At 34.5% G+C, this 13834-nt stretch overlaps 3 protein-coding genes across 3 annotated transcripts in view; 2 read left to right on the top strand and 1 right to left on the bottom strand.

Moving 5' to 3' along the window:
* The window catches only part of LOC140044399 (pre-mRNA-processing factor 19-like), a 115000-nt gene that overhangs the window by 1180 nt on the left and 99986 nt on the right, over positions 1-13834 (top strand). The gene's annotated exons all lie outside the window — the stretch shown is intronic.
* Positions 56-1003, bottom strand: LOC140043421 (coelenterazine h 2-monooxygenase-like). The gene has a single exon (XM_072087930.1). The coding sequence runs from the start codon at positions 1001-1003 to the stop codon at positions 56-58; it is 948 nt and encodes a 315-aa protein (XP_071944031.1).
* Positions 3535-6094, top strand: LOC140044398 (X-box-binding protein 1-like). The gene is made up of 4 exons (XM_072088889.1): positions 3535-3924; positions 4382-4604; positions 4851-4981; positions 5287-6094. The coding sequence occupies exons 1-4, from the start codon at positions 3668-3670 to the stop codon at positions 5456-5458; spliced, it is 783 nt and encodes a 260-aa protein (XP_071944990.1). The 5' UTR covers positions 3535-3667; the 3' UTR covers positions 5459-6094.

Raw genomic sequence — 13834 nt, 5'->3', positions numbered from 1 at the left:
AAATGTGTGGAAAATAATGTTCTGCATTCTGCATACAAAGAGTGCTACTCAGAACTTACAACTCATCCAAGAACTCCACCACTTGCTTCCCAATAATATCTGGAGAATCTTCCTGAACAAAATGCAAACCAGTACAAGTTCCGACTCGGTGGTTAGGCCAATCCTTTGTAATGGCTTTGATCACTGGCGAAAAGAAACCAGGTTCGGCGTTCAAAAACAACTTGGGCACATCAGAACTTTCTGATAGCCATTTACTGTAAGCACTCACGATTTGGACGACTTCTCCACCCAGTGTTACAATCGGAAGAGAGCATGCCAGGGTGTGCATAGGTCGACGAGACTCACCTGGCTCCAGGAAAGGTTTTCGATAAATATCCAACTCTTCGTTAGATAAATCTCGAATTATTCCTTCTCCTAGAAGCTTCTCGATGAATACATTGTCATCCAGTATTGCTTTCTCGCCAACCGAAGTATGAAATGATTTGAAGACGTCGATTACTCCAGGAGTGCCCTCCGGTGCGTCTTTCAGTGTCGGGTCTTTAAAGTTTTGTTCCCAAAACTCCCAACTTGGAATCGGTGAAACAAGACTTTCCATATGAACGATTCCAACGACCCTGTCCTGATTCTTGTAAGCCCAATTGAAGCTCAAAGCTGATCCCCAATCATGGCAAACAAGAACAACTTTCTGCGGAACACAAGCTGCCGTGAACCACTCGGACAAATACCGAAATACGTCCATGAATGTGTATTGACTGCCTCCAGGTAACTTCGCAGACATCCCCATGCCGATCAGATCAGGAGCAAAACATCGGTATTTTGATTCCACGAACGGAATGACGTTGCGCCAGAGGTATGATGATGTCGGATTTCCGTGAACAAAAACTACACAGAACTTTCCGTCAACTTTATCTGGATTGGAATCATAATAACTCATATACGATTCCAACACATTGACTCGTTTGGCTAGAGAATGCCATTCAGATCGTACATTTACATCACACATTGTGTACCTAGCTGGCAGAGTAATGGAGGTGTGGTCAGCTAAAAAAACGAACCTCTATTTATTAGGATAACTGAAGTCTTGTGACCGTTGAGATAGGAAATCTGATCATTGGACAGACGGCACATACCATTATATAGGCGGGTTATTATAATGTGAATTATGTTTAGTCAAAACTCGGGTGTAGTACTGTGTATAGGCATACACAGATCTGATTGCAATATTTATGTTACTTAGTTTAGTCGAAGTCAAACAAGGATGGCGTTTATTATTGTGTTCTGCTGCACAGGAAATCCAACTGTCAGTATACGTAGTTATGGTTGTGAGGTGTTTACGACCGACGCTTATTTCATGTCATGATGCGTCGTCGATCGTCGCATGGACCACTACGAGTTATGCACTTTTTTTCTGTCTTTTTAGTCGCGTGGACGCGACTCTATAGTTCACTATGTCTGTCGGTCTGTCGGTCTGTCCGGTATCACTATGCGTTTTAGCACGCGACTTATGGCTGTTGGCCTTGTTTTAGATACACTTAGTATTACAGTACTGATTTTTTAAAATGGATCACAGATTATATTCTTTACACTAGACCTATAACAAAAAACAAAATAAAAAGCTACAAGACAAAATAATGCAATAGAAAATATAATTAACAATTAAAAGGTCCAAAAGGCAAAAGTGGCGAAAGAAAAATTCAACATTACAGTTATGATTTAAAAAAATGTTGCAGGGATTCATTGAATGTTGTTGTTATATTGTTTGGAAGATTATTCATGTCTTAAATAATGATCCTGTGCCTTTTGTACCTGTCTCCCATTTTGCTCCATTATTGTTATTTGATTTAGGCCTACTTCTTGTGCACTGAGAATAACGTCGACCAATTTTATTTGATATTTTTGCCGATATTTGTATTTTCAATAATATGTAAATTAAGCCCATGAATGTGCAATTTCAAAATTTACAGAAGATATTTAATTTAACCTGTTTAATGTCATTTTTTTCGTATATCAAGGGAAATGTTGGACAATTTGGGAAGTAAAGTGGGAAGTTCCTAAAACCATAAAATTAGTTTAGTTTATTTTTTTATAAACAAGTAACAAACATTAAAGACCCCTTCCCTGCAATTTTGGACGTTTTTTGGAAAATAATACATATATATCACTTTAAAAACATTAAACCATGTCATTTCTTGTCTTAAATGTACGTTTTATGATAAATTATGATAAAAAGTGAGAAACAATGCACTACCTAAGTAGCTCGCGGCGATCGACCTCTCGTGGACGGTCTTAGGCCTAGCCTAGCTAGGCTTAGTTTTGTAGGCCTAGCTGGTAAACATCGGTAACGTACGAACATCGTACGCGAGCTATATACCTAGCCTGACGTTGTATAGTTGCTGCATTAATTGTCTTTCTATTTTTGCCAGACTCCGTTGATACAAATTGGGGAAAACCCGGTATTTTCGCTGAAAAGTTAGGAGTCTTCCATTTGTTTTGGCCTCACGATCGATCGAAAAGTGGGCGAATTACAGGTGAAAAACAAAAATATCAATCCGCGCGCAATGCATTTTGGGATTTATAGCGGGCCGCTATAATGATTAGAATCGACTTATTTTTCACATTTTTAACCGTTTAAAGATGAAAAAAGTTATCGCAATAGGACCATATAGTATTATTTTTACATTAAATATAGTTTGTGATCTTAAATTAGATCTAAAAAACGTAGGGAATGGGGCTTTAACATTAAAATTGGTTTGAAGTTCATTTTGAAGTAGGCATACAGAAGTGTGAGAACCACCAAATAATTGTTGTGTTATCATCGTATTATTACACTACCATTGACTATCAGGGCAGAGTGTATTTATAAAATTAAAAAGCAATGATCCCAAAATAATTCTAATTGTGGTACCACTTTACTTAGGCTATGCACTCTGTCAGAAGACGTTTTATAAAAGTGAAATGCGTGATTAAAACTAGATAGATAAGAGAATCACATCACTGCTTTAATTATCTTGTATAAACCACCAATTGGAAATTTCAGCTAAAAGTAGCGAGTAATTCCCCAGGTGCGGTCCCGCCCGCCACATATATAGAACAAATCAAAAATTTATAGGCCTTTAATTTCATTTTAGCTGTCACTAACGTATTTATTCTCGTTCAATTTAAAATTCAATCACATAGATATAATCTCAGAGACGTGGCAATTACCAGTCTCACACAACATTATCGTTATTCTAGTCGTTAATTCTAGCGTGATTGTGATGTTTTTATTATTCGATTGCTTACGCAATATTTTGGCAACAGACGGGTCGTACACAACAATCAACAATATCACACCCCGTTGCATCAGACTTCCACGTTTTCGGTCTATTATTCCTCCAATACACTACTATTTTTGGAAAACAATGACGTAATTATAGCTTACCTAAACAAATGCAAACAGATATATATTTCACACACTCGAAAAGCGCCACCAGTATTATAGAAGCTAGTTGTATTGGCCAATCAAAAAAGGACACGAACATTTACCGATTGCAAGATCGTCACATAAGTAGTTGCTAAATATCAGAAAGGCGAAGTATGTGAGAACTCTGAAAAGTAGCTGTGTTTTGTCTCGGCTTTTTGGCCCATTTTATCTTATTGCAGATATTTTTGGTTAGTTATTGTCAACATGGCCTCTAGAATACTACTTGCCCAGATTTCCCAGAATCAGACACCGATTAAAATGTTAGTTTCGTCTAGCCCGACATCAACACAGAAACGAAGTAACGAGGAGATGGATCAGAGATCGATTGAACTGGCCCAGCGATTGGCATTCACTCCAAGTATTGATAGTACAGAATTTGATACTCAATACACAAAACAAGGAATGCCGAGAAAAAGGCAGCGATTAACACATCTTACGCCTGAACAAAAAATGGCTAGAAGGTATGTATCGTAGAATCTGAAAACTTATTTTAATTGTATAAAAAACCATAGGCTCATAGCCAAAATTAATTTCTATAAAAACCGGAACTGGTGTTCTCGGGCCTAGCCCTAAACCAACAAACAATATCTACCATATGGTAATTTAATCACTGGATGACGTTGTTTGTAGTTGGAACCGGAAAGGCCTCTTTTTGATAATTTTACTTTATTTAGGCATAGCCTACAAAATAATGTAGACTGTAGAGTAGCTTCCATTATTCCATGTTTCACTAAAATGAAAGTTAAAGAAAAGGAAATATTGTTTTTTTTCAGCTCAGAAACTGTAAAATAAACCATTTTTTCCATATATAAATGCCGTTATAAATTTTTTTAATCAAATATTTATTCACCTAGCGGCTAAGCTAATCATTTTTCAACAACAGGCTAAATGTAGATATTTATGATTTTATTATTACAGGAAGTTAAAGAATAGAGTAGCTGCACAGACAGCGCGTGATCGGAAAAAAGATTACGTAAACGGTATAGAAGGCGAGGTGAATGCCATCAAAGATGAAAACACTAAGCTTACAAAAGAAAACAAACTCCTTCGGTCACAAAATGATGCCTTGGAAAATGAAAACAGAGAACTGAAAGCCTGTCTGAAGCTATTCCTGAGCTCAAACAATATGGATAAGGAAAAGGTAAATAAATGCATGAAAGGTGGTTGTATCTCAAGTCTGTAGCTGGTTGTTTGAGGGTTTAAGTGGAATGAATTGCCCTCATTGAACTAGAGACCAACAGTTAAAATGATGATACATACATACACCTAACTAGCATAGCTCATGGTTTTTGTCCTTTTTGTGGCAAATAAAGTTAAATCAAAACTAGCCTTGCCTATGTATGTTTGTTGACTTTGTTTCTAACAGATTTTCTTGATTTTATTTTAGGTTTTAGACTCCACGAGTGTGGTTGTAAAGAAAGAAGTTGGATCCCCTGAGTCTGCCGTACTCATAGCCCCTCTGCCGCAGGTGCACATCCAACAGCTTTCAACAATGTTAACGACCATTCTGATGTGGAGGTGAGTACTGATTATTGTTGGTAATTATTAGCTGTTGGGTTCAGTGTTCTAACCATAGATATCGATCTTTATTTTATTTATATAAACAATTTCATACGGGGTACATTATTGAGCTCTATCTACACTATCAAACTTTATGTGACAACAAAATGTGATGTGCCCATATATGGACACGATGATGTCATATTATTACCACCATATTTGGGCATATCACACTTAAGTTTGATAGTGTAGACAGAGCATTAGACCAATAAGTTTTTTGTATGCTGCAATATTGTACAATTTTCAATTTTTTTTTTCACCAGTCTGATGTCCTTCTTCAACTTATCGAGCAGCTCAATTCCGAGCATGCCATCTCAACAAACACTAATAGCTTCGAGACCAAAGGAACAACAACAAAAGACCGTTCCAACACAGAATCCTCTAGTGATCTGGTGGGGAGCTCATCAAAAGACGTGGAATCCATCAAAGAAGTGATCCTTACCGACCACGAGTACTCCAAGCCGCCAGTTGCCTCTCTCATGTTAGTCACCGACGACAAAGATGAACAAACATTCTCTGTACCTTATGACATTCCAATGGTTGTTGAACCTGTTGCTGAAATTACTACTAATGAAGACAAAATTGACATTAGTGATATCCTGAATTGTGATCAAGTGGACGATGGGTTTACTGACGAGCTGTCGGACTTGCTGGGTCTTAACAGTACTGATCCGCTATCACCATCTCCATCGTATTCTACTATGAGTGACTCTGGTGATTCAGCTTTCAGTGACGCTCCAAATTCACCACTAAGCAATGATGCTAGTCCTTTCTGTGACAATTTATGGGAAGACTCATTTTCAAATCTCTTCCCTTTGCTTGAAGATTTATAGATATTTGTCTTTGAAATCATTGTACATATTTAATGGGATTAAGGGTTTCTGAAAATTGTTTAAACATTGGTCACATTTTGGATATCTACAGTTAGATACAGTAATACGATTTATTTTTGGGATAATTTTAACCCAATTTTCTTATTTATAAATTTATGTTTATCTATATTGACAGTAGAGATGTAAATATTTTAGAGGTATACTGGCATTACAGCTAATAAAGTACTTGTGGAAAGTATTCTGTATGTAATTTTGTATTGTTTGCAACAAACAGTTTTTCCATTTATACCCCTTGTACATTTGCATTTAAACCTTCTACACTATCGGTACCGCTGCAATGCAAGTCATATGTACGTCATTAAATGACAGTACTATATTGTAATCTGGTTTTCTTTGTACTGTATTTTCAAATCAACAGCGGAGACACAATGGCAGTTTATACTGATTGCAAGAACATTTCCTCATCAGCAAAGAGTGTGTAGTGTACAGTAGTTTTCCTGTCTATTCTATTGTTCTGTACTAACTATTGTATAGTAGTTCAAAATTATTTCAACATACGTACAATACAACGTATACACATTCTGGCCAGGAGCAGTTTATGCAAAATACATCGCAAAAACTCAACCTGCTCACCGTTTACGATTGTCGCAAATGGAAATGTTCTACACAGTCAGTAACAAAATTAAACACGTAACTGCCGTTTAAATGATTTTGTGATACTATCGTTTTCACTGAAGGCACACTTTGCGTTCCATAGTTTTCATTTACCAATGTATAGCCCGCCCTCTATTAATTGGTATAAAACATGAGGCGCTGATAGTTTCTGTGATAGCGCCCTCTGTTTTTATTTTGGCCCAATATAAGTTTTCTTTTAGCTGTTATATTAGTGATGTGTCATTAATACAAAATCAACTAAAATTGATGTTTCGGCCTGTCATTATCTTAGTCCAGTATTACTCACAAATCAGAAAATCACAACCACTCAATATATTTGAATATTCTTTTCTTTTAATTGCTATGAAACAAAAAACGATTAAAAACAAAACATCAATTGCCTGGTCTCGGTTGCGGATTAAAACGTTTTTGCTGTCCTAATGTGACAACGAAATTATGGAAATATATTTACACTATAAGTCGTAACGATTTTATTCACTTTTTTGTTTTTTAATTCAGAGCCTTAAAGCTACCGAGCATAGGCCTTTTTAATATTTGTGAAATATTGTTTATATAGGTTAATATTATTTTATAATGTTCCACTGTATTCATTACACGTAAAAAATCTAAGAAAATTTACATTTACTACTGATTTACTTGCATATATTTTACACATAATTTACAAATTTACTCGGATAGAAAGTTCTCAGCAGCAGAGTATGATAAATATATATTTTCTTAACTATTTGTCTGAGGGTTTACATCTATTGATTAAAATATGATGTTACAGAAGTATTTTTTTTTTCATGTTTTTTCAAAATCTATATCATCGATAAGATGCATTCTCCTTTTCATGGTAGGCCTATATTCTAACATTGTTATTTATCAGTCTAATTTGTACCGCATTAAAATCATATCATGTTGTCCATTGCTGGTTTGTAGGTCTGCAATCAAATCTTTCTGTTCTTTTACCATTGCCGTCAATGAAGCGATATTACAAGTCATGTCTGAGATCAGGTATATAAAATATACCAAATTGGCTAGTTGAAAATTCTCAACTATTACCGCAGTACGCCTGTAACGACGAAGCCTACCGGTATAATGGGATAGGCTGATTTCCTTGTTAACTTAAGGGGTCATTTAATTACTGAATTATGATTGGTAGTAAAGGAAATTTACTGGAATCCTATTGGATGGTAAGGTGGTAGTAGGACCATGTCCATCCCATTGCAGTAATAAAGTTGAGCCACCTGCGACCATTACAATGTCCTACCATGTTAATGTAGGAGTGGGGAAATGTTATGCTTACTACTGTTTCTTTTAATAATTTAGTACAATTAATAAGAATAAAGAATACACTTAACAATATACAACAAATAACATTAATGTACGATGTAGTTTAACACTGTTCTCAACTATAGTCATTTTGGTATACTTGAGCACATTGATAAAGAATAGGATAAACTTAACAATATACAACAAATAACATTAATGTACGATCCCGTTTAACACTGTTCTCAACTATAGTCATTTTGGTATACTTGAGCACAGTGATAAAGAATAGGATAAACTTAACAATATACAACAACAATGTACGATCCCGTTTAACACTGTTCTCAACTATAGTAATTTTGGTATACTTGAGCACAGTGATAGAATAGGATAAACTTAACAATATACAACAAAAGACATTAATGTACGATCCAGTTTAACACTGTTCTCAACTATAGTCATTTTGGTATACTTGAGAACAGTTATAAAGAATAGGATAAACTTAACAATATACAACAAAAAACATTAATGTACGATCCCATTTAACACTGTTCTCAACTATAGTCATTTTGGTATACTTGAGCACAGTGATAAAGAATAGGATAAACTTAGCAATATACAACAAAAAACATTAATGTACGATTCAGTTTAACACTGTTCTCAACTATAGTCATTTTGGTATACTTGAGAACAGTGATAAAGAATAGGATAAACTTAACAATATACAACAAAAAACATTAATGTACGATCCCGTTTAACACTGTTCTCAACTATAGTCATTTTGGTATACTTGAGCACAGTGATAAAGAATAGGATAAACTTAATAATATAAAACAAATAACATTAATGTACGATCCAGTTTACCACTGTTCTCAACTATAGTCATTTTGGTATACTTGAGCACAGTGATAAAGAATAGGATAAACTTAAAAATATACAACAAAAAACATTAATGTACGATCCAGTTTAACACTGTTCTCAACTATAGTCATTTTGGTATACTTTAGCACAGTGATAAAGAATAGGATAAACTTAAAAATATACAACAAAAAACATTAATGTACGATCCAGTTTAACACTGTTCTCAACTATAGTTATTTTGGTATACTTGAGAACAGTGATAAAGAATAGGATAAACTTAACAATATACAACAAAAAACATTAATGTACGATCCAGTTTAACTCTGTTCTCAAATATAGTCATTTTGGTATACTTGAGAACAGTGATAAAGAATAGGATAAACTTAACAATATACAACAAAAAACATTAATGTACGATCCAGTTTAACACTGTTCTCAACTATAGTTATTTTGGTATACTTGAGAACAGTGATAGAATAGGATAAACTTAACAATATACAACAAAAGACATTAATGTACGATCCAGTTTAACACTGTTCTCAACTATAGTCATTTTGGTATACTTGAGAACAGTTATAAAGAATAGGATAAACTTTGCTGGGTCTTAACAGTACTGATCCGCTATCACCATCTCCATCGTATTCTACTATGAGTGACTCTGGTGATTCAGCTTTCAGTGACGCTCCAAATTCACCACTAAGCAATGATGCTAGTCCTTTCTGTGACAATTTATGGGAAGACTCATTTTCAAATCTCTTCCCTTTGCTTGAAGATGTATAGATATTTGTCTTTGAAATCATTGTACATATTTAATGGGATTAAGGGTTTCTGAAAATTGTTTAAACATTGGTCACATTTTGGATATCTACAGTTAGATACAGTAATACGATTTATTTTGGGGATAATTTTAACCCAATTTTCTTATTTATAAATTTATGTTTATCTATATTGACAGTAGAGATGTAAATATTTTAGAGGTATACTGGCATTACAGCTAATAAAGTACTTGTGGAAAGTATTCTGTATATTATTTTGTATTGTTTGCAAAAAACAGTTTTTCCATTTATACCATGGAGTAATTCTTTACTCCATGTTTATACCCACCCCTTGTACATTTGCATTTAAACCTTCTACACTATCGGTACCACTGCAATGCAAGTCATATGTACGTCATTAAATGACAGTACTATATTGTAATCTGGTTTTCTTTGTACTGTATTTTCAAATCAACAGCGGAGACACAATGGCAGTTTAGACTGATAGCAAGAACGGCAAAAAGTGTGTAGTGTATAGTAGTTTTCCTGTCTATTCTATTGTACTGTACTAACTATTGTACAGTAGTTCAAAATCATTTCAACATATGTACAATACAACAACGTATACACATTCTGGGCAGGAGCAGATTATGCAAAATACATCGCAAAGACTCAACCTGCTCACCGTTTACGATTGTCGCAAATGGAAATGTTCTACACAGTCAGTAAAAAAATTAAACACGTAACTGCCGTTTAAATGATTTTGTGATACTATCGTTTTCACTGAAGGCACACTTTGCGTTCCATAGTTTTCATTTACCAATGTATAGCCCGCCCTCTATTAATTGGTATAAAACATGAGGTGCTGATAGTTTCTGTGATAGCGCCCTCTGTTTTTATTTTGGCCCAATATAAGTTTTCTTTTAGCTGTTAGTGATGTCATTAATACACAAATCAGAAAATCACAACCACTCAATATATTTGAATATTCATTTCTTTTAATTGCTATGAAACAAAAAACGATTAAAAACAAAACATCAATTGCCTGGTCTCGGTTGCGGATTAAAACGTTTTTGCTGTCCTAATGTGACAACGAAATTATGGAAATATATTTACACTATAGGCCTAAGTCTAACGATTTTATTCACTTTTTTTGTTTTTTAATTCAGAACCTTAAAGCTACCGAGCATAGGCGTTTTTAATATTTGTGAAATATTGTTTATATAGGTTAAATATTATTTTATAATGTTCCACTGTATTCATTTTTTTACACGTAAAAAATCTAAGAAAATTTACATTTACTACTGATTTACTTGCATATATATTTTACACATAATTATTTACAAATATACTCGCATAAGTCTCAGCAGCAGTCTGATAATTATATATTTTCTTCAGCTATTTGTCTGTTGAGGGTGTACATCTATTGATTAAAATAAGATTTTACCGTAGTAGTTTTTTTTTTCATGTTTTCAAAACGTAGGCATATTATATAGCATAGATGAGATGCAATCTCTTCTTCATGGTAGCCCTATATTCTAACATTGTTATTTATCAGTCTAATTTGTATCGCATTAAAATCATATTTCGAATGTTGTCAATTGCTGGTTTGTAGGTTTGCAATCATATCTTTCTGTTCTTTTACCATTGCCGTCAATGAAGCGATATTACAAGCCATGTCTGATATCAATTGCTGCTGATCCGAACTGGTCTGAAGTATAGATTTAACAGTACCCTGAATATCATTGCAATATGGACACAACCATGTTTCGGGGGATGTCGCGGTTGACTTTATTTTGAGACAATGTCTATGGTATTGTTTTTGGCAAAGTGAGCATTCTAGTTGATTTTCCTTCATCATTACATGGTCAAACTTGCATTGTTGAATGCAAATAATTCTAGGCCTATGTTTATGTATTATCTTACTGTCAGTAGTTTGTGTAAAATGCTTGTTTACTACTTCGGTGTTATCAACACTTTCAATTGTCCGAGTCACTCCGACTTTATTTACAGTCATTGGATGGTCAATTTCACTGTATGTTAAATTTTCAGAATACATTTCATTTACAAACATGTCTTGTGCTCCGAGATCTATGTTGGGTAGTCCTTCCATTTGCATTGGTCTTCTTTCCTGTTTATTTATTTCTCCTATTGTACTATCGGCACTGTTTACTCTGTACAGTTTTGTTGCATAAATATGTTGTTGTGTTGCCGATTGTGTCCGACTGGGTGTGGATGAAACGCCAATAACATTAAGACGAATATTTTGATTCTTGATTTGGCTCATCTTCCGGATTTTCTTTATTACAATAATAATAATAATCGTAACAAGCACAACCACCACTGAAGAAGCAGAAACAGTTATTGTTATCGCAAACTTATTATCACCATAATCCATTTTATAATTTGTAGAATTAGTATTTATAGTTATGATAGGTGTAATTGTAGTGTGATCCCAAACCAAATTTAACGACTGACTGATATTACCAAAATGATTATCAGCTAAAATAATAACGTCTGTCCCGTTTGTAATATTATAGATATTACATACATAAAACTTACAATTTCCAGATTCAGATACATTACAGTATATAAAAAGTCCGTCATAGTTTGACCAAGTCACAATTGCTTCAGGATTGGATGAGATTGCCACTGTAAAAGATGCGTTACTTGGTGCATTGGTTGAGTCAGCAATTGAGTAGGTCATTGAAAGAAATTTTGGAGAGTAGCTGACATTAAATGGCCCACTTGAACACTTTAATGTCGTATTTATTATTGGAAATCTGGCAGTGCAGCACAACACAGCGTTGTTCAGATCGTAAGATATTGATATATTGTGTGAAATGCTTTTGTCTGTTGAGGTCGACAGGTTTGGTCGAGATGTGCCGTTTTTGTAAAGAATGGATACCTCCAAGATACTTGGGAAGCGTGTACCGCCAATCATAAAACACCCGAAAGGTATGACTTCCCCTTCTTTGACATTGTGTTCAACATCAGAGCATTTGGGTCTTTCAGGAATCGGGTATACAGTTACATTTGCAACATTGCTAAATGCACACGTTTTTCTTTCCAAATCGAAACACACTTCACATGTGTACATACCAGTATGAAATCCTGCAGCTTTATTAATTAACAGTTTGAAACTTTTACTTGTGAAATTACACTCAACAGAGTAAGTGTGATCAAATACATCTGTATTTCCAATAATTTTATACTTGGATTTAAACCAATTTACTGCGTATACTTCCGTGTCTTGAACTACGCATCTAAGCTCTGCTGTACTAAATACGGTGAAAATATTCATTGAAGGCGTTACAGTTACGTTATATGCTGCTTCAGCTTTTAATATCAAATAAATTACGCATGAGAAAAACGAAGATTTCTTGCTGAGCCTCATGTTACTGTTTTATGTTTATGACTGTTTTAGTCGCTTTTGACTTCTATAATTGAAAAATGGTAAAGTTTCAACTTAATTTATTATTGACTTCTCAGTTTCTATTTAGCTAACACGGTGTGTCACCATTGGATAAATAATCCAACAGGCGTATTTGTAAACACCTCGCATTTATCTCTACACGCTCGGATAGCTCATAATGAAATTGTATTCATGCTTAGAGAAAAGCGCCGTAATGAAACTTGAGAACGCTGGATGCTCATCAGTGAAGTATTAATCAATGAAACAGGCCTCACCCCACAGATTTTATAAATGAGTAGTTAGGCCTAAGGCGGTTCTTATAAATATTCATTTTCTGGACCTGTTTCTGTTCCAACGTCAGGTATTCATTTTAAAAATATAATATACGAGCACATTAGTGCTTACAACATACAGAAAGGAGAACAGACAAAATGAAGAACAAGTTCCTATTACCTATAATAGTGTTTAGATGCCTTTTAGACGGTGACTCCAGCAATGACGGCGCACAGTAGTGGACCAGAATGGGTGTGCCAAACAGCCAAAACTGAAATTGATTTAGATGACCAGAAAACTATTATATAGAGTAAGCAAATTAGATTCTGTTGTACTGTCGCACTCTGTATCGTCGTACTTTGTAATACCTGTCGGATTTTATAACAAACTGTCAATAATATCGATGCGCTATTATGTACTTGAATGAGTATTACCGTATTTATTCGAATAAACGCCCGGGGCGTTTATTGTTCAGGAGGGCTTTTAGGGAAGTTTATTGGAGGGAGGCGTTTATTTGTTTGGTTGTATGGTAATATCAAATAAATACAAGATATAGGCCTAATAAAATAATAAATATAAGATATATGTGAAAACACAATTAATCGAGAAATGATAAAATACAGTAAAAATTGTATCGAAATGCTTGATCAATTGTAGATTATGTCAATCAATGAATTCCACTACAAATACAATATTTTGTAATATGCATATGTCTCGGGGGCATTATTTTTTTCATATGAGGTTAAGG

This window comes from Antedon mediterranea, chromosome 3 (assembly GCF_964355755.1).
Source record: "Antedon mediterranea chromosome 3, ecAntMedi1.1, whole genome shotgun sequence".
Taxonomy (NCBI): Eukaryota; Metazoa; Echinodermata; class Crinoidea; order Comatulida; family Antedonidae; genus Antedon; species Antedon mediterranea.
Note: the sequence above shows the minus strand (reverse complement) of the source record. Positions and strands in the feature narration are given on the sequence as shown.